A 26,653-nucleotide genomic window follows, 5' to 3' on the forward strand; every position below is an offset into this window, starting at 1 on the left:
CCACCATGAACACATCACTTTCCTCATCTTAAACTCTCCTGCACACCCGCAGGTTTAGGTTTCCCCTGGTTGCAGTTGCATAACCCCAGAATATTGTGGACAGAGAGGAGGTTGTTGGGTTGGTTGCAGGAGTGTCAGGGGAGCTGTCTCTCTGTGTCTATCTGTGCCTCCTCTGTGGAAGATCCGGACCAGGCCACAGACGTCTCTATCTATAATACCAGGACCTACAGGTGGCTTTATCAAAGACTCGTGCCACGTACCTGTCCCCTCATTGGCCATGGGACTGCACTATCGACCTAATGCCTGGCTCTACCCTCCTGCAGGGGCACATCTACCCTCTCTCACATGCAGAGACCGAAGCCATGGAGGTCTACATCCAGGAGGCGCTGGCCCAAGGATTTCTCAAGGATCCCAAGGATTCCTATATCGCAACAAAGCATCCTTCATCATCTATAAAATAGCCTCCAACACGCTACTCAACAAATTGGATCACAGTGCCATCCGTTTTGTCACCAAAGCCCCATACACTACCCACCATTGCGACCTGTACGCTCTCGTTGGTTGGCCCTCGCTTCATAGTCGTCGCCAAACCCACTGGCTACAGGCTATCTACAAGTCTCTGCTAGGTAAAGCCCCGCCTTATCTCAGCTCACTGGTCACCGTAGCAGCACCCACTCATAGCACGCACTCCAGCAGGTATATCTCACTGGTCACCCCCAAAGCCAATTCCTCCTTTGGTCGTCTTTCCTTACAGTTCTCTGCTGCCCATGACTGGAACAAATTGCAAAAATCTCTGAAGCTGGAGACTCGCATCTCCCTCACTAGTAGTGAGGGAGCTGTCAGAGCAGCTTACAGATCACTGCACCTGTACATAGCCCATCTGTAAATAGCCCATCTATCTACCTACCTCATCCCCATACTGGTATTTATTTATTTATTTTGCTCCTTTGCACCCCAGTATCTCTACCTGCACATTCATCTTCTGCCGATCTACCATTCCAGTGTTTAATTGCTATATTGTAATTACTTCGCCACCATGGCCTATTTATTTCCTTAACTTACCTCATTTGCACTCACTGTATATAGACTTTTTGTTTTCTTTTGTTCTACTGTATTATTGACTGTATGTTTTGTTTATTCCATGTGTAACTCTGTGTTGTTGTATGTGTCGAATTGCTACGCTTTATCTTGGCCAGGTCGCAGTTGTAGATGAGAACTTGTTCTCAACTAGCCTACCTGGTTAAATAAAGGTGAAATAAAAATTAAATAAATAAAAAATCTGTCAACCAATCTGGCTTCTTTTCGTGAAAAAGGACGGAGGTCTCCGCCCTTGTAAGAAATTACCAACAATGTTAACAAGGTTAACTACCGTTTTGGATGTGTAAGAAATCACCAACTTAAAGTGTGTGTGTGTGTGTGTGTGTGTGTGTGTGTGTGTAACAAGGGAAGTGAACTCGTAATGAAAAGCAGATCTGTTAATCTGTGTTATTTACTGCCAGGGGGAAGAGAGAGAGAGAGAGACAGACAGACAGAGAGAGAGAGAGAGGAGCCATGACAGGTAGACACTCAGAGAGGAGCCATGACAGGTAGACACTCAGAGAGGAGCCATGACAGGTAGACACTCAGAGAGGAGCCATGACAGGTAGACACTCAGAGAGGAGCCATGACAGGTAGACACTCAGAGAGGAGCCATGACAGGTAGACACTCAGAGAGGATCCATGATTGATCACACTAACGCTCTGGGCAAGTTCTACTGTGAGACATCACTAGACAGGTGCACAGCCCTGCAAGGTTGACCACGGTATGAAAGCAATTAGTCTAATAGGAGAATCATGAAATGAGCCTTCAAGGAGGTTAGAATCGATTCGTAGAGTTGACTGTGTCAGATTACTGGACAAAGACGGGCCTGTTGGATACTCAAACACCTGACCTATGAGACACACGCACGCACTGGGGCCTCCCATCAATTAACTCCTTCCTGCTATTTCCCTACCCCAGGCAGCAGCAGTAGAACGTTAGTTCACTGGCATGACAGCCCCTCTGTGACAGCTAAATCACTGTTTGGTTTTGGATGTTGGTTTGGAGGGAAACTGGCCATTTCCACAGCTTGGCTAAACCCCCATTCGCCCTCCTGCGTGCTTCCTCCCTGTGCCTCCTGATGTGCCTCCTCCCTGCACCTCCTCACTGTGCCTTATCCCTGCGCCTCCTGCTTGACTCCTCACTGCCTCCTCTCTGTGCCTCCTCCCTGTGCCTCTTGCTTGACTCCTCACTGTGCCTCCTCTCTGTGCCTCCTCCCCCCTGTGCCTCCTGCTTGACTCTTCCCTGCACCTCCTCCCTGCGCCTCCTGCAACTCCTCCATGTGCATCCTCCCTTCACTTCCTCCCTGCACCTCCTGCGCACCTCCTCCCTACGCCTCCTCCCTGCGCCTCCTCCCGGCACCTCCTTCCTGCACCTCCTCCCTTCACCTCCTCACTGTACCTCCTCACTGTGCCTCCTCACTGTGCCTCCTCCCTACGTCTCCTGCGTGCCACCCCACTGGCCCTCCTGAATGCCTCCTCCCCGTGGTTCCTACCTGTGCCTCCTCCCAGCGTCTCCTGCTTGCCTCCTGTGTGCCTCCTCCCTGCACCTCCTGCGCGCCTCCTCCCTGCGCCTTCCCCTGCGCTTCCCCCTGCGCCTCCTCCCTGTGCCTCCTGCGTGCCTCCTCCATGCGCCTCCTCCCTGCACCTCTTCCCTGTGCATCCTCCCCGTGCCTCCTGTGTGCCTCCTCCCTGTACCTCCTCCCTGCACCTCCTTCCTGCGCATCCTCCCTTCACCTCCTCCTGCATGCCTCCTGTGTGACTCATCCCTGCACCTCCTCCCTGTGCATCCTCCCCGTGCCTCCTGTGTGCCTCCTCCCTGTACCTCCTCCCTGCACCTCCTTCCTGCGCATCCTCCCTTCACCTCCTCCTGCATGCCTCCTGCGTAACTCCTCCCTTTGGCTCCTCACTGAGCCTCCTCCCTGCTCCTCCTGCTTGACTCCTGCGCACCTCCTCCCTGCACTTCCTCCCTTCGCCTCCTCCGTGTTCCTTCTGCGTGCCTCCTGCGTACTTTCTCCCTGTGCCTCCACTCTGCGCCTCCTCCCTCTGCCTCATCCCAGACTGGCTAGAGGACTGGCAGCTTCACCACTCAGACCTGAATGAGCCTGGCTAGAGGACTGGCAGCTTCCTCACTCAGACCTGAATGAGCCTGGCTAGAGGACTGGCAGCTTCATCACTCAGACCTGAATGAGCTCACATCACCGGGCAGGGGTGGAAACTGACAGAATAAGTTTGGCTAGAGGTCTGGCTGCTTCATCACTGAGATAAGACCTTATTGAGGAAGAAATAAAAAGTGGTGGCTTGCAATATTTGTGATTTGTTTGATCACTTAAAGTGTGGAGATATCCAGCATTTGTCATATGTTGACCAAGATGGCATAGCAGTGCAGATGCTGTTTGCTGTTCTCCTGTGTAAATGTAGTATTTTTTGTCTTTTTTGTATATATTTCAATATATTTTCAATCTCTTTTTCCATTTTTTAAATGAAATATAACTTCAAGCAACCCGCCTCACCCAATGTGATACGGATCTGCTATTTCTAGACCTTATAGCCAGAACCTCCATCAGAAGTTAGCCATCAGAAGCTATCCAGCTAATTAGCTATTAGCTATTTAGTCATTGTTAGCCACTGCAAGCAGCCTTTACCTTTAGCACAGACACCAGCCGCTTTTAGCCTAAATAATACTTGCCAGCCTGCCAGTCGGCATATCGGACTGTTTTTCTCCACTACAACACCGGATTCCTGTCGTAAGCCCTGGACCATTACTCCAGATCATCGCAGCTAGCTAGCTGCTACCGAGTGGCCCAGGCCCGAAGCTAGCCTTGAGCCAGGTCCATCTCCCGGCCTGCTCAGTGGACCCTATGATCACTCGGCTACACAGCTGATGCCTTCCGGACTCTTCACGAACACGACTAGAATCCGCTACACCACCGGATTTCTGCCAGTATGCTCTGGACCTTTGCATCGAATCATCGCTGCTGGCTAGCTGCTACCGAGTGGCTATAGTGGCTAGCACCAGTTAGCCGCGAGCCAGGCGCATCTCCCAGCTAGCAAACAAAATTTCTCCAGCTACAATACCTCTTTTGCCAACTGGCCTGGACCTTTTGTCGACACGGAGCCCCGCCGTTCCATCACGATGGGTCTGCCAACGTAATTCCATCCATTGTGCCCTAAACTAGCCCCGGCCTGCTCACTTTTTTTGGAAAGCTGTCTCCTGCTTGCCTAGCGTAGTAACAAGAGTGTTGGACTAGTAACCGGAAGGTTGCAAGTTCAAACCCCCGAGCTGACAAGGTACAAATCTATCGTTCTGCCCCTGAACAGGCAGTTAACCCACTGTTCCTAGGCCGTCATTGAAAATAAGAATTTGTTCTTAACTGACTTGCCTGGTTAAATAAAGGTTAGGTTAAATAACCTTGCCTGGTTAAATAAAGGTTAGCTCGCTCTCCCATTCAACACCTGTGATTGTGTTATTCTTCGCTTTATGTCTCTCTAAAATGTCAATATGCCTTGTAAACTGTTGTTTAGGGTAGTAATCATTGTTTTATTTTACTGCGAAGCCCCTAGTCCCACTCAACATGCATCAGATACCTCTTTTGTCCCACCTCCCACACATGCGGTGACCTCACCAGCGTAACCAGTGCATCCAGAGATGCAATCTCTCTTATCGTCACTCAATGCCCAGTTTTACCTCCACTGTACTCACATCCTACCATATCCCTGTCTGTACATTATGCCCTGAATCTTTTCTACCACACCCAGAAATCTGCTCTTTCTATTCTCTGCCCCCAACGCACTAGACGACCAGTTTTGATAGCCTTTAGTCATACCCTAATCCTACTCCTCCTCTGTTCCTATTGGTTTTAGTGAGTATATGGTATCCTGCTGTACCCGTAAGGCATCCTAAATGCTACTTGAGCAAGGTAATAACTACATGAAGGTACGGTTCATGACACAATACTCAATGGAACGTTTTGTAGAAGGACTTGGAAATTTGGATTGGTCTCATGTACTGTGATGTCACGTACCTCAACTAACCTGTACCCCCACACACTGACTCGGTACTAGTGCCCCCTGTATATAGACTCATTATTGTTATGTTACTGTGTTACTTTTTATGATTTTTTACTATAGTCTATTGGGTAAATATTTTCTTAACTCTTCTTGAACTGCACTGTTAAGGGCTTGGAAGTAAGTATTTCACGGTTGTTGTATTCGGCGCATGTGACAAATTAAAGTTTGATGTTGATCAAGCTTGGTATCTTTTTAAAGATCTGTTTCTGTCTGCACTCAACTCTCTGACTCCAATGAAACAAATTAGAATCAAACAGCGGTCAGGGAAATGGATCACTTGGAAGATCTTAGACCTCATAAGGAAAAGGGAATAGCCACCTGGCCAGATTCAGAAGGACACATCTACTTCAAGATTATGATGGTTAAAGTAACTGTAGAAACCAGGCAAGATACAAAATGGATAAGGCCAAATCCTAACATTACATAGACACTGTGAATGACACCTTACATCAGCCTCGTAAAATGTGGAACATTTTCAAAGACATTGGCTCAAAAGCTCCCCAAACTAAAATCCTATAGTATTGGCCTGGCTATTGATGATGTTACATGTTATGACCAGGCAAAGGTTGCTAATTACTTTAACCCATTTTTAACCACTATAGCCTCATCTCTGGTTAAGAAGTAATCAACTTTTACCACAGCAAAGGATCACTAATGATTTGTTTGAGATGTGCATGGTAACAGAGGACAACATTTCCAATCTGCTATGCTTAATGAGCACCAACAAAGCAACTGGGCTGGATAACCTTCCTGCAAGATTCATAAAGGATAATGGTGGTGTCACTGCTGAAATTATAACTCATATTGTAAACCTTTCTATTACTAGTGGTACGTTTCCCAAGCATCTCAAAACAGCCCGGATGGTTCCACTCCACAAGAAGAGCAGTAAAACAAATGTAGGAAACTACAGGCCCGTGTCAATCCTCAGAACCTCATCCAAAGTTGTTGAGAGATGAGTTTTTAATCAACTTGAAGGATACCTTCTGGAGAACAATCTTCTTTATGAACTCCAGTCTGACTTTAGAACAGCTCATTCCACTGATACTTGCCCTATCCACCTTTTTGACCACATTAAGCAGGAAAGTGAGAAGTGAAACTATACAGCTATGGTCATGAAAGCTTATGAATTGATGAAACTGAAATGCATGGGTCTAAATGATGTAGCAGTGAATTGGTTTAGGTCTTATCTGACCAACAGAACACAAGTATGTAATGTTGGTGATGTCAGAGGCCAAAGAAATATCCTGTGGAGTACCACAGGGATCCATTTTAGGGCCTCTCTCATTTCTAATATATGTTAATGATATGCCAGATACAGTAAAGTCCTGCTTTATGCTGATGACTCAGCCATACTGGTATCAGGGAAGGACACAGTTTACATAGAGGAGACCCTGAGCAAGGGATTGCATTTTGTTAGAGATGGGTTGGCTGACAACAAATTGTCACTGCATTTGGGATAAACTGAATTGATTGTGTGTGTGTGTGTGTGTGTGTGTGTGTGTGTGTGTGTGTGTGTGTGTGTGTGTGTGTGTGTGTAACTGAGTCCAACAGCTCAACTAAACAGTGCTGTAAAATAATATTTGATTCCATAATTCAACAGAAAGTATTTTTAAAGCATTTTATGAAGTGGCATAATAATCACACTTATATAATTTGGTGTTTGTTAGGTCTGAGATATACATACACACACACACACACACACACACACACACACACACAGAGTACATTTATACACAGCTCAGAGGGAACCTGAATGCTTGCTTGTAGAAAACAACATTTGGACTGCAGCTGAAAAAAATCAGTCAGAGGTAAAGTAGAAGGGTTAGGGTTAGAGTTAGGGTCAGTGTTAAGGTTAGGGTCAGGTTGGGGTCAGGGATAGGGTTAGGGTCAGGGTCAGGGTAGAAAAAGAGAGAAAATATAAAACAGTAGATAACGGTGGTCTGATACAGCTCTAGTATATGATGATGGTCTGATACAGCTCTAGTAGATGATGGTCTGATACAGCTCTAGTAGATGATGGTCTGATACAGCTCTAGTAGATGATGATGGTCTGATACAGCTCTAGTAGATGATGGTCTGATACAGCTCTAGTATATGATGATGGTCTGATACAGCTCTAGTACATGATGGTCTGATACAGCTCTAGTAGATGATGGTCTGATACAGCTCTAGTAGATGATGGTGGTCTGATACAGCTCTACCAGATGATGGTCTGATACAGCTCTAGTAGATGGTGGTCTGATACAGCTCTAGTAGATGATGGTCTGATACAGCTTTAGTAGATGATGATGGTCTGATACACCTCTAGTAGATGGTGGTCTGACACAGCTTTAGTAGATGATGGTGGTTTGATACACCTCTAGTAGATGACGGTGGTCCGATACAGCTCTAGTAGATGATACTGGTCTGACACAGCTCTAGTAGATGACGATGGTCTGATACAGCTCTAGTAGATAATGGTGTTCCGATACAGCTCTAGTAGATGGCGATGGTCTGATACAGCTCTAGTAGATGATGGTCTGATACAGCTCTAGTAGATAACGGTGGTCTGATACAGCTTTAGTAGATGATGATGGTATGATACACCTCTAGTAGATGATGGTCTGATACAGCTCTAGTAGATGGTGGTCTGATACATCTCTAGTAGATGATGGTGGTCTGACACAGCTCTAGTAGATGATGGTGGTCTGACACACCTCTAGTAGATGACGGTGGTCTGATACAGCTCTAGTAGATGACGATGGTCTGATACAGCTCTAGTAGATGATGGTGGCCTGATACAGATCTAGTAGATGAAGGTGGTCTGATACAGCTCTAGTAGATGATGGTCTGATACACCTCCAGTAGATGATGGTCTGATACAGCTTTAGTAGATGATGATGGTATGATACAGATCTAGTAGATGAAGGTGGTCTGACACAGCTCTAGTAGATGATGATGGTCTGATACAGCTCTAGTAGATGATGATGGTCTGATACACCTCTAGTAGATGATGGTCTGCTACAGCTCTAGTAGATGATGGTCTGATACAGCTCTAGTAGATGATGGTCTGATACACCTCCAGTAGATGATGGTCTGATACAGCTCTAGTAGATGATGGTGGTCTGACACAGCTTTAGTAGATGATGGTCTGATACACCTCTAGTAGATGAAGGTGGTCTGATACAGCTCTAGTAGATGATGGTCTGATACACCTCTAGTAGATGAAGGTGGTCTGATACAGCTCTAGTAGATGATGGTCTGATACACCTCCAGTAGATGATGGTCTGATACAGCTTTAGTAGATGATGGTGGTCCGATACAGCTCTAGTAGATGATGGTGGTCTGACACAGCTTTAGTTGATGATGGTCTGATACACCTCCAGTAGATGATGGTCTGATACACCTCCAGTAGATGACGATGGTCTGACACAGCTTTAGTTGATGATGATGGTCTGATACACCTCTAGTAGATGACGGTGGTCTGATACAGCTCTAGTAGATGATGGTGGTCTGATACGGCTCTAGTAGATGATGGTGGTCTGATACGGCTCTAGTAGATGATGGTCTGATACAGCTCTAGTAGATGATGCTGGTCTGATACAGCTCTAGTAGTTGATGGTCTGATACAGCTCTAGTAGTTGATGGTCTGATACAGCTCTAGTAGATGGTGGTCTGATACAGCTCTAGTAGATGATGATGGTCTGATACAGCTCTAGTAGATGATGGTCTGATACAGCTCTAGTAGATGATGGTCTGATACAGCTCTAGTAGATGGTGGTCTGATACAGCTCTAGTAGATGATGCTGGTCTGATACAGCTCTAGTAGATGATGCTGGTCTGATACAGCTCTAGTAGATGGTGGTCTGATACAGCTCTAGTAGATGATGCTGGTCTGATACAGCTCTAGTAGATGATGGTGGTCTGATGCAGCTCTAGTAGATGATGGTCTGATACATCTCTAGTAGATGATGGTCTGATACAGCTCTAGCAGATGATGGTCTGATACAGCTCTAGTAGATGATGGTCTGATATAGCTCTAGTAGATGATGGTCTGATACATCTCTAGTAGATCATGGTCTGATACAGCTCTAGTAGATGATGGTCTGATACAGCTCTAGTAGATGATGATTGTCTGATACAGCTCTAGTAGATGATGATGGTCTGATACAGCTCTAGTAGATGATGCTGGTCTGATACAGCTCTAGTAGATGATGGTGGTCTGATGCAGCTCTAGCAGATGATGGTCTGATACAGCTCTAGCAGATGATGGTCTGATACAGCTCTAGCAGATGATGGTCTGATACAGCTCTAGTAGATGATGGTCTGATACAGCTCTAGTAGATGATGGTCTGATACAGCTCTAGTAGATGATGGTCTGATACATCTCCCTGGCACTATGGTTTCTAGGATAAGGGCTACTTGTTATTGCTAGGTTAGGGTAAGGGTAAGGAAGGGTCAGGGGTTAGAGGTCAGAGGCAGTGGTTGATGGTGGTGTTCCAGGGTGTCTGGCGTAGCAGACAGTCTGTGGTGCTGTCAGCCAGTTTGGTGTGGCATGAGAAAGCAGCGAGGTGAGCGTTTCTGGGTAGACTGGAGCGGTACAGACAGTACGGGGGAGCTGGGTCTGGGTGGGAGCGGTGAGGGTAGTGAGGGCCGGGTCCCTGCGGGGAGCTGTGAGAGGGAGGGGCCTGTAGGGGGTGTGGCTGCAGGCTGGGAGGATGTCCGGGAATGCCCCCCTGAAGACACAGAGCATTGAAGCCTGGAGCCTTCTTCCCCGGCAGGGCCGAGAGGAGGGGCGGCAGGGGGGAGTAGCGTCGGGGGGAAGGGTAGGGTCTGGCCGGCAGGGGGGAAATGGGGGAGAAGGGGGAGGTCTTGCAGCAGAGGGGAAGACAAAAGGAGTGCAGGCTGGTGTCGGGGCAGGAGAAGGAGGAGAGGGTGAAGGGGTGAGAGGTCAGAGGACAGGAGAGAGGGACAAGGCTCTTCAGAGGAGAAGTGCAGTTGCTTGGAGACCCACAGCTACCTCCTGATGAGACAAGACAACAAGACAACAGAAGGAGTTTAAAAACAAGATGAATAACCGTACCTATTGTTAGATTAATAACCAAAACACACCTAGATTAACAACCATAATACGAGTTATACCAACAACCATAACTATAGATAGATTAACAACCATAACTATAGATAGATTAACAACCATAATAAGAGTTATACTAACAACCATAACTAGAGGTAGATTAACAACTATACCTAGAGTTAGATTAACGACCATAACTAGAGGTAGATTAACAACTATACCTAGAGTTAGATTAACAACTATACCTAGAGTTAGATTAACGACCATAACTAGAGGTAGATTAACAACTATAACTAGAGGTAGATTAACAACCATACCTAGAGTTAGATTAACGACCATAACTAGAGGTAGATTAACAACTATACCTAGAGTTAGATTAACGACCATAACTAGAGGTAGATTAACAACTATACCTAGAGTTAGATTAACAACCATACCTAGAGTTAGATTAACGACCATAACTAGAGGTAGATTAACAACTATACCTAGAGTTAGATTAACAACCATACCTAGAGTTAGATTAACGACCATAACTAGAGTTAGATTAACAATCATAACTAGAGTTAGATTAACAACTATACCTAGAGTTAGATTAACAACTATAACTAGAGTTAGATTAACAATCATAACTAGAGTAAGATTAACAACAATATAATGTAAATGTCTGTGATTGAGACTTCGAAGACGAATTGTTCTTAGTTTTACTTTTATAAGTGAGTGTCGGAATAGGTCTGTGTTTGTCTGTCAGTAGCCATTCACCTTGTAGCTGTAGAGTAAATGGTTTGAACTCCAGACTCCAGGGATAGGACTCCATGAGGCCGTCCAACACGCCCCTACACAGAGGGAGCATTCAGAAGTGTTAAGTGAACTACATGGAGAATATGGTGTGATGTAGACACTTTATAGCTGTGTTTGTTTACCTGTTCCGTCCTGGGTCTCTGAAGCCCTTAGCGAATGGGTTCCTGTCAATCTTCAATTTGGTGATCTGACAGCACAAACAACAAATCAGGACAGACAGAGGGTTAGGAATATAACCTACATGGTTTAGTAGGAGCTATGGTTTCCAAAGTCACAGCTTTGTGAACTCTGCCTACAAGGCCAGCATCCCGGAGTCGCCTCTTCACTGTTTAAGTTGAGACTGGTGTCTTGCGGGTACTATTTAATGAAGCTGCCAGTTGAGGACTTGTGAGGCGCCTGCTTCTCAAACTAGACACTCTAATGTACTTTTCCTCTTGCTCAGTTGTACACCGGGGCCTCCCACTCCTATTTCTATTTTGGTTAGGGCCAGTTTGCACTGTTCTTTGAAGGGAGTCGTACACAGTGTTGTAAGAGATCTTCAGTTTCTTAGCAATTTCTCGCATGGAATAGCCTTCATTTCTCAGAACAAGAATAGACTGACGAGTTTCAGAAGAAAGTGTTTTGTTTCTGGCCATTTTGAGCCTGTAATCAAACTCACAAATGCTGAAGCTCCAAATACTCAACTAGTCTAAAGGTCAGATCAGTTTGATTGATTCTTTAATCAGAACAACAGTTTTCAGCTGTGCTAACATAATTGCAAAAGTGTTTTTCTAATGATCAATTTGCCATTTAAAGTGCTAGACTTGGATTAGGTAACACAATGTGCCATTGGAACACAGGAGTGATGGTTGCTGATAATGGGCCTCTGTACATCTATGTAGATATTCCATTAAAAATCAGCTGTTTCCAGCTACAATAGTCATTTACAACATTAACCATGTCTACACTGTATTTCTGATCAATTTGATGTTATTTTAATGGACAAAAAAATGAGCTTTTGTTCAAAAACAAGTACATTTCTAAGTGACCCCAAACTTTTGAACGGTAGTGTAAGTCAACCCCAAATCAATGTAGTCCTCATCATTTTTGCGCTTCTTCGATGGTCCAACGTCCCAACGTCCCTGTTGTTGAGGTTTATGACCCCCATAAATACCTTCCTCCCTTTCCTCTCTCTACTCTATAGAGTTGACTCTTTGGAAAGCCCTTTGTTAAGTATGCTAACATCAAAAGGGTGGGTAAAGGAACCATATTTCGGTAATCCAACCAGCTGAAAATATGCGTTGGTACTTAAAGAATATTATCTCAGATCAGTTGTTGTCTGAGACATTACAACTAATGACAGGATGACATAAACTGTATCTTGGAAAGTCTACACATTCTAGTACAGATTCAGATGGAATTGTTGTGCAATTTATTAAATGTTTAAATATAAAACTATTTGTGAAAAGATTAAATGTATTTTAGCTTCTAAATGAGATAATGGTTTTCATAAAGTAAAACTCCGCTCACTCAGTGGCCCCGCCCAAGTGAACAGACATTGGTTGCGAACTATAAAACACGCCCTTTTCTCCCACCACTACAAAAGCCCGTTGACGTAAAATTCAACTTGTGTTCCCAAGGACGTGAGGACTGCAGTCCAGACGTTAAAAGGGCTAATATCAACTACAGAACTAAGCCAACCTCAGTGTGAGCTCAAAGTATGGCAACTTGGTATGAACTTTAAACTCTTATTCACTAAAGAAGTGATACCTCCTAGCCGTTGAGTTAGCAGCAGCAGCTGTAAACGACTGAAAAAGTATCTCTTCTCCCACACGATGACGGTAATACAAAGTATCCCCTCTACCATCAGACATTCTTCAGAGGACAAGAGATCCCTGCTGGGCAACCCGAGCTTTCATACATGAAGGGCACTTTTTGGCATTTGCTGTATGATCGATGAGAAACTCAATTTAGACATCCGCAAATGTTTTTAAAATTCGCAGATGGCCTCTGGCTGTGCACCAGGGCCAGATCTTCCGGGATGTCATCGAATTAAGTCTCTCGGACATTCGGTTTCCGTTTTATAACATTTTCAAATTTTGGTCATTTTTCTGCTGTCCCTGTAAATTTCACCAGATGGCGAATGGCTTATTATTGCAAATGTACAAAACATCACCAATCATGACATGGCCATTTCTCCTAAATGGAAAATACTTTGAAGACGAAACTCGGGGAGCATAGGTTTGGTCTAATGGGCTGTTAGCCCAGAAACAAGATTGCGTCGAGGCCTCAACGCTTTTTGAGTTAAAGCTATTTTTCTGTGATTAAAGGTCAAAAACAAAAATAGAGTGATAATTTGACCGCTTCACGTCAAAGTACATGAACCTACAGAGTTCGGAAAAAAAGAACCAGACATTTATCTATCGTAATTTACGAGAAATCGTACAATGTAGAATTGGTGATGCTCAAAGAAATTTTTTTTTTTTTCAAAAAAGTTACAGATCCAGTTGCAGTGTGTTCAGAAGAATCTGTTAAGGTGGGTTTCGGAGCTCTGCGAGATTTCTGTGATTTTCTGTAATAACACACACTCATTCAACCTTCTGTAAATAATTCAATTCTTTACATATAGACTTAAAACTCAATATTCTGTAGGGGTTGTTTCAAAGGGTTAAAAAGGTTACATCTTTCCAAAACTTCATATGTGTGATTAGGCAACCCTCATGAACTGTAAATCAGTCATTTCTCCCATCAGATTTCCAAGAAAAACTCACACACACACACACACACACACAGCGAGTACAGAATGACACAGTGTGTAGTTACCTTCATTCGAACTATCAAAGAACCATCAGACCTAGAGCTTTGAAACTTTAGAAACCTGTTCTAGTGCTCGATAGTTTGTGGTGAGTTATGTGGCTCTAGAAGGTTCTCAGACCGAGAAACAGCCTCGTACATTTGCAATAACTTCAATTAATTTTGACCATCATGAAAATGACGACATTTAGAAAAGTCCCAGAGTTGCAAGACTAGGTGCATTGAAACCGCCTCAGCCCATAGAGACAGACCCTAACATTTCTGTCCGATAGCTCATCCAAGGACCCCGTAGCAACGCCCGGAAAAAGTGGATTTTCAGCACCAATGAACCTGTTGGTACTAGGGGGCAGTATTTTCATTTTTGGAAAAATAACGTTCCCAAATTAAACAGGATATTTTGTCAGGACAAGATGCTAGAATATGCATATAATTGACAGCTTAGGCTAGAAAACACTCTAATGTTTCCCAAACTGTAAGGCGAAAGCCTGAGAAAAATCCAATCCGGAAGTGACTCATCTTTTGAAAGCCGTGCATTCCGATGCGTCCCTATTGTGCTGTGAATGCCCTATCAACCAGATTGCGCTTTCTACGTATTCCCCAAGGTGTCTACAGCATTGTGACGTAGTTTTACGCATTTATGTTGAAGAATACCCGTAGGCGGCTTCATTGCGCAAGTGGTCACCTGATGCTCCCAGAGAAATTCTCGCGTAAAATACAGAGGTAGCCATTATTCCAATTGCTTCTACTGAGAAACCAATTGTCCCGGTTGATATATTATCGAATAGATATTTGAAAACACCTTGAGGATTGATTATAAACAACGTTTGCCATGTTTCTGTCGATATTATGGAGCTAATTTGGAATATTTTTCGGCGTTGTCGTGACCGCAATTTCCGGTCGATTTCTCAGACAAACGTGAAGAACAAACGGAGCTATTTCGCCTAAAAAATAATCTTTTGGGAAAATGAACTTTGGCTATCTACCTGGGAGTCTCGTGAGTGAAAACATCCGAAGTTCATCAAAGGTAAACGATTTAATTTGATTGCTTTTCTGATTTTCGTGACAAGGTTGCCTGCTGCTAGCAAGGCATAATGCTATGCTAGGCTATCGATAAACTTACACAAATGCTTGTCTAGCTTTGGCTGTAAAGCATATTTTGAAAATCTGAGATGACAGGGTGATTAACAAAAGGCTAAGCTGTGTTCCAATATATTTCACTTGTGATTTTCATGAATAGGAATATTTTCTAGGAATATATATGTCCATTGCATTATGCTAATTAGTGTCAGATGATGACAAGGTCCCGTTCACGGGATGGGGTGTCAAATCATATCAAATTTATTTGTCACATACACATGGTTAGCAGATGTTAATGCGAGTGTAGCGAAATGCTTGTGATTCTAGTTCCGATGCAGTAATAATCCAACAAGTAATCTAACTAACAATTCCCAAAAAAACTACTATCTTATACACAGTGTAAGGGGATAAAGAATATGTACATAAAGATATATGAATGAGTGATGGTACAGAGCAGCTTAGGCAAGATACAGTAGATGGTATCGAGTAAAGTATATACATATGAGATGAGTATGTAAACAAAGTGGCATAGTTAAAGTGGCTAGTGATACATGTATTACATAAGGATGCAGTAGATGATATAGAGTACAGTAAATACATATATATATGAGATGAATAAAATAGGGTATGTAAACATTATATTAGGTAGCATTGTTTAAAGTGGCTAGTGATATATTTTACATCATTTCCCATCAATTCCCATTATTAAAGTGGCTGGAGTTGAGTCAGTGTGTTGGCAGCAGCCACTCAATGTTAGTGGTGGCTGTTTAACAGTCTGATGGCCTTGAGATAGAAGCTGTTTTTCAGTCTCTCGGTCCCAGCTTTGATGCACCTGTACTGACCTCGCCTTCTGGATGATAGCGGGGTGAACAGGCAGTGGCTCAGGTGGTTGTTGTCCTTGATGATCTTTATGGCCTTCCTGTAACATCGGGTGGTGTAGGTGTCCTGGAGGGCAGGTAGGTTGCCCCCGGTGATGCGTTGTGCAGACCTCACTACCCTCTGGAGAGCCTTAAGGTTGTGGGCGGAGCAGTTGCCGTACCAGGCGGTGATGCTCTCGATTGTGCATCTGTAGAAGTTTGTGAGTGCTAGTGACAAGCTGAATTTCTTCAGCCTCCTGAGGTTGAAGAGGCGCTGCTGCGCCTTCTTCACGATGCTGTCTGTGTGAGTGGACCAATTCAGTTTGTCTGTGATGTGTATGCCGAGGAACTTAAAACTTACTACCCTCTCCACTACTGTTCCATCGATGTGGATAGGGGGAGTTCCCTCTGCTGTTTCCTGAAGTCCACAATCATCTCCTTAGTTTTGTTGACGTTGAGTGTGAGGTTATTTTCCTGACACCACACTCCGAGGGCCCTCACCTCCTCCCTGTAGGCCGTCTCGTTGTTGTTGGTAATCAAGCCTACCACTGTTGTGTCGTCCGCAAACTTGATGATTGAGTTGGAGGCGTGCGTGGCCACGCAGTCGTGGGTGAACAGGGAGTACAGGAGAGGGCTCAGAACGCACCCTTGTGGGGCCCCAGTGTTGAGGATCAGCGGGGTGGAGATGTTGTTGCCTACCCTCAACACCTGGGGGCGGCCCGTCAGGAAGTCCAGTACCCAGTTGCACAGGGCGGGGTCGAGACCCAGGGTCTCGAGCTTGATGATGAGCTTGGAGGGTACTATGGTGTTGAATGCCGAGCTGTAGTCGATGAACAGCATTCTCACATAGGTATTCCTCTTGTCCAGATGGGTTAGGGCAGTGTGCAGTGTGGTTGAGATTGCATCGTCTGTGGACCTATTTGGGCGGTAAGCAAATTGGAGTGGGTCTAGGGTGTCAGGTAGGGTGGAGGTGATATGGTCCTTGACTAGTCTCTCAAAGCACTTCATGATGACGGAAGTGAGTGCTACGGGCGGTAGTCGTTTAGCTCAGTTACCTTAGCTTTCTTGGGAACAGGAACAATGGTGGCCTTCTTGAAGCATGTGGGAACAGCAGACTGGTATAGGGATTGATTGAATATGTCCGTGAACACACCGGCCAGCTGGTCTGCGCATGCTCTGAGGGCGCGGCTGGGGATGCCGTCTGGGCCTGCAGCCTTGCAAGGGTTAACACGTTTAAACGTTTTACTCACCTCGGCTGCAGTGAAGGAGAGTTCGCATGTTTTCGTTGCAGGCCGTGTCAGTGGCACTGTATTGTCCTCAAAGCGGGCAAAAAAGTTATTTAGTCTGCCTGGTAGCAAGACATCCTGGTCCGTGACTGGGCTGGTTTTCTTCTTGTAGTCCGTGATTGACTGTAGACCCTGACACATACCTCTTGCGTCTGAGCCGTTGAATTGAGATTCTACTTTGTCTCTATACTGACGCTTAGCTTGTTTGATAGCCTTGCGGAGGGAATAGCTGCACTGTTTGTATTCGGTCATGTTACCAGTCACCTTGCCTTGATTAAAAGCAGTGGTTCGCGCTTTCAGTTTCATGCGAATGCTGCCATCAATCCACGGTTTCTGGTTAGGGAATGTTTTAATTGTTGCTATGGGAACGACATCTTCAACGCACGTTCTATGAACTCGCACACCGAATCAGCGTATTCGTCAATGTTGTTATCTGACGCAATACGAAACATATCCCAGTTCACGTGATGGAAGCAGTCTTGGAGTGTGGAATCAGCTTGGTCGGACCAGCGTTGGACAGACCTCAGCGTGGGAGCTTCTTGTTTTAGTTTCTGTCTGTAGGCAGGGATCAGCAAAATGGAGTCGTGGTCAGCTTTTCCGAAAGGAGGGCGGGGCAGGGCCTTATATCCGTCGCGGAAGTTAGAGTAACAATGATCCAAGGTTTTTTCAGCCCTAGTTGCGCAATCGATATGCTGATACAATTTAGGGAGTCTTGTTTTCAGATTAGCCTTGTTAAAATCCCCAGCTACAATGAATGCAGCCTCAGGATGTAGAGATTCCAGTTTGCAAAGAGTCAAATAAAGTTTGTTCAGAGCCATCGATGTGTCTGCTTGGGGGGGAATATATACGGCTGTGATTATAATCGAAGAGAACTAGAGGTTAGAGGTTAAGGTAGCTGCTCAGGCACCGAATGACCTATTGAGCAGAAACTCGGGATTCGGGATCGCCTCACATAGGCCTACAAATAATGTCAGAACTGGACGCGCAGCAAAAACGTAACTACTTTAAGTTCTTATTATGGTTTAACCTCTCTTGGGTAGGGGGCAGTATTTTCACGTCTGGATGAAAAGCGTGCCCAAAGTAAACTGCCTGTTACTCAGGCCCAGAAGCTAGGATATGCATATAATTGGTAGATTTGGATAGGAAACCCTCTACAGTTTCTACAACTGTTACAATAATGTCTGTGAGTATAACAGAACTGATATGGCAGGCAAAACCCAGAGGACAAACCATCCCCCCCCAAAAAAGATTCAGCTTACCACTATTTACAATGGCTGTCACTTTTATTATAAGGCGAAGTCCTCCCAGATTGCAGTTCCCGGGCTTCCACTAGATGTCAACAGTCTTTAGAAAGAGTTTCAGGCTGGTTTTTGGAAAAATGAGCCAGAAATTGTAGTTTTTCTAGGTGGCTCCCATTTTGGCTGTCGGTATTCCAAGCGCGTGAATGAGAATGTGTTCTTTGGTATTTTTTTCCGGTAAAGACAATTACGATTCTCCGTCTCCGTCTTTCACCGGATGTTGCCCAGGTGGGACGCTACCGTTCCACCTGCCCATAAGAAGTTTAAAAGATATACATATTTTTTTCCATTATTTTACCAGGTAAGTTGACTGAGAACACGTTCTCATTTACAGCAACAACCTGGGGAATAGTTACAGGGGAGAGGAGGGGGATGAATGAGCCAATTGTAAACTGGGGATTATTAGGTGACCATGATGATTTGAGGGCCAGATTGGGAATTTAGCCAGGACACCGGGGTGCCATGGGATCTTTAATGACCTCAGACAATTAGGACACCCGTTTTAACGTCCCATCTGAAAGACGACACCCTACACAGGGCAGTGTCCCCAATTTTTTAGACCAGAGGAAAGAGTGCCTCCTACCGGCCCTCCAAAACGACTTCCAGCAGAAGCAAGTTAAACAGAAGGCGCTATGAATTTTGGGCCTGCTCTGAAATATGTGATAGTTGGCTTCTAAACGAGATGGAAAAAGTGGGTTTGGTGTCGGTCTGTATCAGTTTGTTGTCAGAATGATATTTAATTGAATGATGGACGCTGACTTGCTGGCTGACATTTGTCCATTTGCAATATGTTTAAACAGTGAAAAAACATCACCAAATGGACATGATAAAATCAACACAACGAGCGACGGAGAGGAACCACTATCAATGCCGGGCCATCCCGAGTTCATCGGGCCAGTCAATTTTGCATTTCTGCAGTATTTTTGAGCATGTCAAATGCGTGATGGTAAATGCCCAATGAAACATTTTGCAAATGGACAGCCGTGCGCCTGGTGATTGGAACGGGTTACCAGGAAAACATTTTTGAAATGGTTTTGAATGCCTTTAGGAGGGTGCAAGGGGTCCACGGCTGGGTAGGGAGCATCCAATCCCCTGGTCATTTAGGACATTTTTCACTTCTCTCTCATCATACATGAAAAATAGACATTCTGGTGTGTGTGTTTCTGTCCTGAACAGATGGTGTGTGTGTTTCTGTCCTGAACAGATGGTGTGTGTGTTTCTGTCCTGAACAGATGGTGTGTGTATTTCTGTCCTGAACAGATGGTGTGTGTGTGTTTCTGTCCTGAACAGATGGTGTGTGTGTGTTTCTGTCCTGAACAGATGGTGTGTGTGTTTCTGTCCTGAACAGATGGTGTGTGTGTTTCTGTCCTGAACAGATGGTGTGTGTGTTTCTGTCCTGAACAGATGGTGTGTGTGCGTGTGCCTTTCTATATTATTATGCATCCAGCAGAAGTGAAGTGGACCCTGATGAAGAGAGCTGCTGCCAATCCACGAGAGTCTTCTGTTACTGCAGGGACCACAGGCAACACCACGGTCACATTTACACACACACACACACACACACATGAAGCCAGTCCTCCATATTACTTCTACTGAGTATCTAGTTTAGACCATAGTGAAGCCAGTCCTCCATATTAATTCTACTGAGTATCTAGTTTACACCACAGTGAAGCCAGTCCACCTGATCCATTATACTGATTTTCTAGTTCAGACCAGAGTGAAGCCATAGTCCCTGTTCCATTATACTGTGTTAGCATTAATACAAAAATCATATTTTCAATAACTGAGTTAACTACTTTTGGTTCTGATAGACTGTTCTGATTCGCTGTTCTGATTGGCTGACGCAGTAAGTGCTTGTTAGTTCTGATTGGTAAGGCAGTACCTATTGGTTCTGACTGGCTGAGAGAAAGTACCTGTTGGTTCTGATAGGCTGTCACGGTGGTGAACTCTGTCTCTGGGAAGGAGAAGCTGGCCATACCCTCAGTGGGCAGCGAGGGGATTTTTGATAGGTCCAGCTGGGGGTTGTGGCGGATCACATGGACGCGAGGCTTGTACTTATGCATTGACTGTAGAATGATCTGAACCAAGAGAGTCATTTAGAGAACGAGGTCAATGTGATGTCCATCAGCACAACATAGATATTAAATGCATTTTGGACATGTATGTTGTGTTTTGGAGGTTAGGGTTAGGTTGATGTGACTCATCGGACACCATCACCATGCAGTAGCCATTTTTACTTTCATCATGACTCTAGCCTTTTTTCTAACAAAACATTTCTCATCTCAGATAGTTTGAAGCCTCTTTCAGTAAACTGTTTATTCTTGAACCATAAAATACAGTGATGGAATAGAATTAAGCAATAAGGAGGTGTAGTATATGGCCGATATAACACGGCTAAGGGGTGTTCTTATGTACAACGCAATGCGGAGTACAGCCTGCACACAGCCCTTAGCCGTGGTATATTGTCCATGTACCACCAACCCAAGAGGAGCCTTATTGTAATTATAAATTGGTTACTGTCATTATTAAACTTGTTTACTGTTCTAATAATGTTGATAACCAGTTTATAATAATGGTAACCAGTTTATAATGTTGGTAACCTGTTTATAATGTTGGTAACGAGTTTATAATGTTGTTAACCAGTTTATAATGTTGTTAACCAGTTTATAATGTTGGTAACCAGTTTATAATAGAATGACTTGTTTACTGTTCTGATAATGTTGGTAACCAGTTTATAATATAATGACTTGTTTGCTGTTCTAATAATGTTGGTAACCAGTGTATAATGTTGGTAACCTGTTTATAATGTTGGTAACCAGTTTATAATAGAATGACTTGTTTACTGTAATAATAATGTTGGTAACCAGTTTATAATGTTGTTAACAGTTTATAATGTTGGTAACCAGTTTATAATGTTGGTAACAGTTTATAATGTTGGTAACCAGTTTATAATGTTGGTAACCAGTTTATAATGTTGGTAACCAGTTTATAATGTTGGTAACCAGTTTATAATATAATGACTTTTTACTGTTCTAATAATGTTGATAACCAGTTTATAATGTTGGTAACAGTTTATAATGTTGGTAACCAGTTTATAATGTTGGTAAGAGTTTATAATGTTGGTAACCAGTTTATAATGTTGGTAAACAGTTTATAATAGAATGACTTGTTTACTGTTCTAATAATGTTGGTAACCAGTTTATAATGTTGGTAACCAGTTTATAATGTCGGTAACAGTTTATAATGTTGGTAACCAGTTTATAATGTTGGTAACCAGTTTATAATGTTGGTGACCAGTTTATAATAGAATGACTTGTTTACTGTTCTGATAATGTTGGAAACCAGTTTATAATGTTGGTAACCAGCTTATAATATGACTTGTTTACTGTTCTAATAATGTTGGAAACCAGTTTATAATGTTGGTAACAGTTTATAATGTTGGTAACCAGTTTATAATGTTGGTAACCAGTTTATAATGTTGGTAACCAGTTTATAATAGAATGACTTGTTTACCTTTCTAATAATGTTGGTAACAGTTTATAATGTTGGTAACCAGTTTATAATGTTGGTAACAGTTTATATTGTTGGTAACAGTTTATAATGTTGGTAACCAGTTTATAATGTTGGTAACCAGTTTATAATAGAATGACTTGTTTACTGTTCTGATAATGTTGGTAACCAGTTTATAATGTTGGTAACCAGTTTATAATATAATTACTTGTTTACTGTTCTGATAATGTTCGTAACCAGTTTATAATAAAATGACTTGTTTACTGTTCTAATAATGCTGGTAACCAGTTTATAATATAATGACTTGTTTACTGTTCTAATAATGTTGGTAACCAGTTTATAATATAATGACTTGTTTACTGTTCTAATAATGTTGGTAACCAGTTTATAATGTTGGTAACCAGTTTATAATGTTGGTAACAGTTAATAATGTTGGTAACCAGTTTATATATAATGACTTGTTTACTGTTCTAATACTGTTGGTAACAAGTTTATAATAGAATGACTTGTTTACTGTTCTTATAATGTTGGTAACCAGTTTATAATGTTGGTAACCAGTTTATAATAGAATGACTTGTTTACCTTTCTAATAATGTTGGTAACAGTTTATAATGTTGGTAACCAGTTTATAATGTTGGTAACAGTTTATATTGTTGGTAACAGTTTATAATGTTGGTAACCAGTTTATAATGTTGGTAACCAGTTTATAATAGAATGACTTGTTTACTGTTCTGATAATGTTGGTAACAAGTTTATAATGTTGGTAACCAGTTTATAATATAATTACTTGTTTTCTGTTCTAATAATGTTGGTAACCAGTTTATAATGTTGGTAACCAGTTTATAATGTTGGTACCAGTTTATAATAGAATTACTTGTTCACTGTTCTAATAATGTTGGTAACCAGTTTATAATGTTGGTAACCAGTTTATAATGTTGGTAACCAGTTTATAATGTTGTTAACCAGTTTATAATGTTGGTAACCAGTTTATAATGTTGGTAACCAGTTTATAATAGAATGACTTGTTTTACTGTTCTGATAATTTTGGTAACCAGTTTATAATATTGGTAACCAGTATATAATGTTGGTAACCAGTTTATAATGTTGTTAACCAGTTTATAATGTTGGTAACCAGTTTATAATGTTGGTAACCAGTTTATAATAGAATGACTTGTTTACCTTTCTAATAATGTTGGTAACAGTTTATAATGTTGGTAACCAGTTTATAATGTTGGTAACAGTTTATATTGTTGGTAACAGTTTATAATGTTGGTAACCAGTTTATAATGTTGGTAACCAGTTTATAATAGAATGACTTGTTTACTGTTCTGATAATGTTGGTAACCAGTTTATAATGTTGGTAACCAGTTTATAATATAATTACTTGTTTACTGTTCTGATAATGTTCGTAACCAGTTTATAATATAATGACTTGTTTACTGTTCTAATAATGCTGGTAACCAGTTTATAATATAATGACTTGTTTACTGTTCTAATAATGTTGGTAACCAGTTTATAATATAATGACTTGTTTACTGTTCTAATAATGTTGGTAACCAGTTTATAATGTTGGTAACCAGTTTATAATGTTGGTAACAGTTAATAATGTTGGTAACCAGTTTATATATAATGACTTGTTTACTGTTCTAATACTGTTGGTAACAAGTTTATAATAGAATGACTTGTTTACTGTTCTTATAATGTTGGTAACCAGTTTATAATGTTGGTAACCAGTTTATAATAGAATGACTTGTTTACCTTTCTAATAATGTTGGTAACAGTTTATAATGTTGGTAACCAGTTTATAATGTTGGTAACAGTTTATATTGTTGGTAACAGTTTATAATGTTGGTAACCAGTTTATAATGTTGGTAACCAGTTTATAATAGAATGACTTGTTTACTGTTCTGATAATGTTGGTAACAAGTTTATAATGTTGGTAACCAGTTTATAATATAATTACTTGTTTTCTGTTCTAATAATGTTGGTAACCAGTTTATAATGTTGGTAACCAGTTTATAATGTTGGTACCAGTTTATAATAGAATTACTTGTTCACTGTTCTAATAATGTTGGTAACCAGTTTATAATGTTGGTAACCAGTTTATAATGTTGGTAACCAGTTTATAATGTTGTTAACCAGTTTATAATGTTGGTAACCAGTTTATAATAGAATGACTTGTTTTACTGTTCTGATAATTTTGGTAACCAGTTTATAATATTGATAACCAGTATATAATGTTGGTAACCAGTTTATAATGTTGGTAACCAGTTTATAATGTTGTTAACCAGTTTATAATGTTGGTAACCATTTTATAATATAATGACTTGTTTACTGTTCTAATAATGTTGCTAACCAGTTTATAATGTTGGTAACCAGTTTATAATGTTGGTAACAGTTTATAATGTTGGTAACCAGTTTATAATGTTGGTAACAGTTTATAATGTTGGTAACAGTTCATAATGTTGTTAACCAGTTTATAATGTTGGTAACCATTTTATAATATAATGACTTGTTTACTGTTCTGATAATGTTGGTAACCAGTTTATAATAGAATTACTTGTTTACTGTAATAATAATGTTGGTAACCAGTTTATAATGTTGGTAACCAGTTGATAATATTAAGACTTGTTTACTGTTCTGATAATGTTGGTAACCAGTTTATAATGTTGGCAACCAGTTTATAATAGAATGACTTGTTTACTGTTCTGATAATGTTGGTAACAAGTTTATAATGTTGGTAACCAGTTTATAATATAATTACTTGTTTACTGTTCTAATAATGTTGGTAACCAGTTTATAATGTTGGTAACCAGTTTATAATGTTGGTACCAGTTTATAATAGAATTACTTGTTTACTGTTCTAATAATGTTGGTAACCAGTTTATAATGTTGGTAACCAATTTATAATGTTGTTAACCAGTTTATAATGTTGGTAACCAGTTTATAATGTTGGTAACCAGTTTATAATGTTGGTAACAGGTTTATAATATAATTACTTGTTTACTGTTCTAATAATGTTGGTAACCAGTTGATAATGTTGGTAACCAGTTTATAATATAATGACTTGTTTACTGTTCTAATAATGTTGGTAACCAGTTTATAATATAATGACTTGTTTACTTTTCTAATAATGTTGGTAACCAGTTTATAATATAATGACTTGTTTACTGTTCTAATAATGTTGGTAACCAGTTTATAATGTTGGTAACCAGTTTATAATGTTGGTAACAGTTAATAATGTTGGTAACCAGTTTATAATATAATGACTTGTTTACTGTTCTAATACTGTTGGTAACAAGTTTATAATAGAATGACTTGTTTACTGTTCTAATAATGTTGGTAACCAGTTTATAATGTTGGGAACCAGTTTATAATATAATGACTTGTTTACTGTTCTGATAATGTTGGTAACCAGTTTATAATATAATGACTTGTTTACTGTTCTGATAATGTTGGTAACCAGTTTATAATAGAATGACTTGTTTACTGTAATAATAATGTTGGTAACGAGTTTATAATGTTGGTAACCAGTTGATAATATTAAGACTTGTTTACTGTTCTGATAATGTTGGTAACCAGTTTATAATAGAATGACTTGTTTACTGTTCTGATAATGTTGGTAACAAGTTTATAATGTTGGTAACCAGTTTATAATATAATTACTTCTTTTCTGTTCTAATAATGTTGGTAACCAGTTTATAATGTTGGTAACCAGTTTATAATGTTGGTACCAGTTTATAATAGAATTACTTGTTTACTGTTCTAATAATGTTGGTAACCAGTTTATAATGTTGGTAACCAATTTATAATATTGTTAACCAGTTTATAATGTTGGTAACCAGTTTATAATGTTGGTAACCAGTTTATAATGTTGGTAACCAGTTTATAATGTTGGTAACCAGTTTATAATGTTGGTAACCAGTTTATAATATTTATAATGACTTGTTTACTGTTCTAATAATGTTGGTAACCAGTTGATAATGTTGGTAACCAGTTTATAATGTTGGTAACCTGTTTATAATAGAATGACTTGTTTACTGTTCTAATAATGTTGGTAACCAGTTTATAATGTTGGTAACCAGTTTATAATGTTGGTAACCAGTTTATAATGTTGTTAACCAGTTTATAATGTTGGTAACCAGTTTATAATGTTGGTAACCAGTTTATAATAGAATGACTTGTTTTACTGTTCTGATAATGTTGGTAACCAGTTTATAATATTGGTAACCAGTATATAATGTTGGTAACCAGTTTATAATGTTGGTAACCAGTTTATAATGTTGTTAACCAGTTTATAATGTTGGTAACCATTTTATAATATAATGACTTGTTTACTGTGCTAATAATGTTGCTAACCAGTTTATAATGTTGGTAACCAGTTTATAATGTTGGTAACAGTTTATAATGTTGGTAACCAGTTTATAATGTTGGTAACAGTTTATAATGTTGGTAACAGTTCATAATGTTGTTAACCAGTTTATAATGTTGGTAACCATTTTATAATATAATGACTTGTTTACTGTTCTGATAATGTTGGTAACCAGTTTATAATAGAATGACTTGTTTACTGTAATAATAATGTTGGTAACCAGTTTATAATGTTGGTAACCAGTTGATAATATTAAGACTTGTTTACTGTCCTGATAATGTTGGTAACCAGTTTATAATGTTGGTAACCAGTTTATAATAGAATGACTTGTTTACTGTTCTGATAATGTTGGTAACAAGTTTATAATGTTGGTAACCAGTTTATAATATAATTACTTGTTTACTGTTCTAATAATGTTGGTAACCAGTTTATAATGTTGGTACCAGTTTATAATAGAA

At 41.0% G+C, this 26,653-nt stretch overlaps 1 protein-coding gene across 1 annotated transcript in view; it reads right to left on the reverse strand.

Annotated features, from left to right (window-relative positions):
- Positions 1-6,800: 6,800 nt before the first annotated feature.
- The window catches only part of LOC112241569 (T-box transcription factor TBX22-like), a 32,899-nt gene continuing 13,046 nt past the window's right edge, over positions 6,801-26,653 (reverse strand). The window contains exons 5-8 of the mRNA XM_042326196.1: positions 20,227-20,391; positions 11,125-11,189; positions 10,964-11,037; positions 6,801-10,150 (exon numbers count right to left, since the gene is read on the reverse strand). Coding sequence (XP_042182130.1) covers positions 9,600-10,150; positions 10,964-11,037; positions 11,125-11,189; positions 20,227-20,391 — 855 coding nt within the window. The 3' untranslated portion in view covers positions 6,801-9,599. The remainder of the gene's footprint in view (positions 10,151-10,963; positions 11,038-11,124; positions 11,190-20,226; positions 20,392-26,653) is intronic.

Source organism: Oncorhynchus tshawytscha, linkage group LG08 (genome assembly GCF_018296145.1).
Source record: "Oncorhynchus tshawytscha isolate Ot180627B linkage group LG08, Otsh_v2.0, whole genome shotgun sequence".
Taxonomy (NCBI): domain Eukaryota; kingdom Metazoa; phylum Chordata; class Actinopteri; order Salmoniformes; family Salmonidae; genus Oncorhynchus; species Oncorhynchus tshawytscha.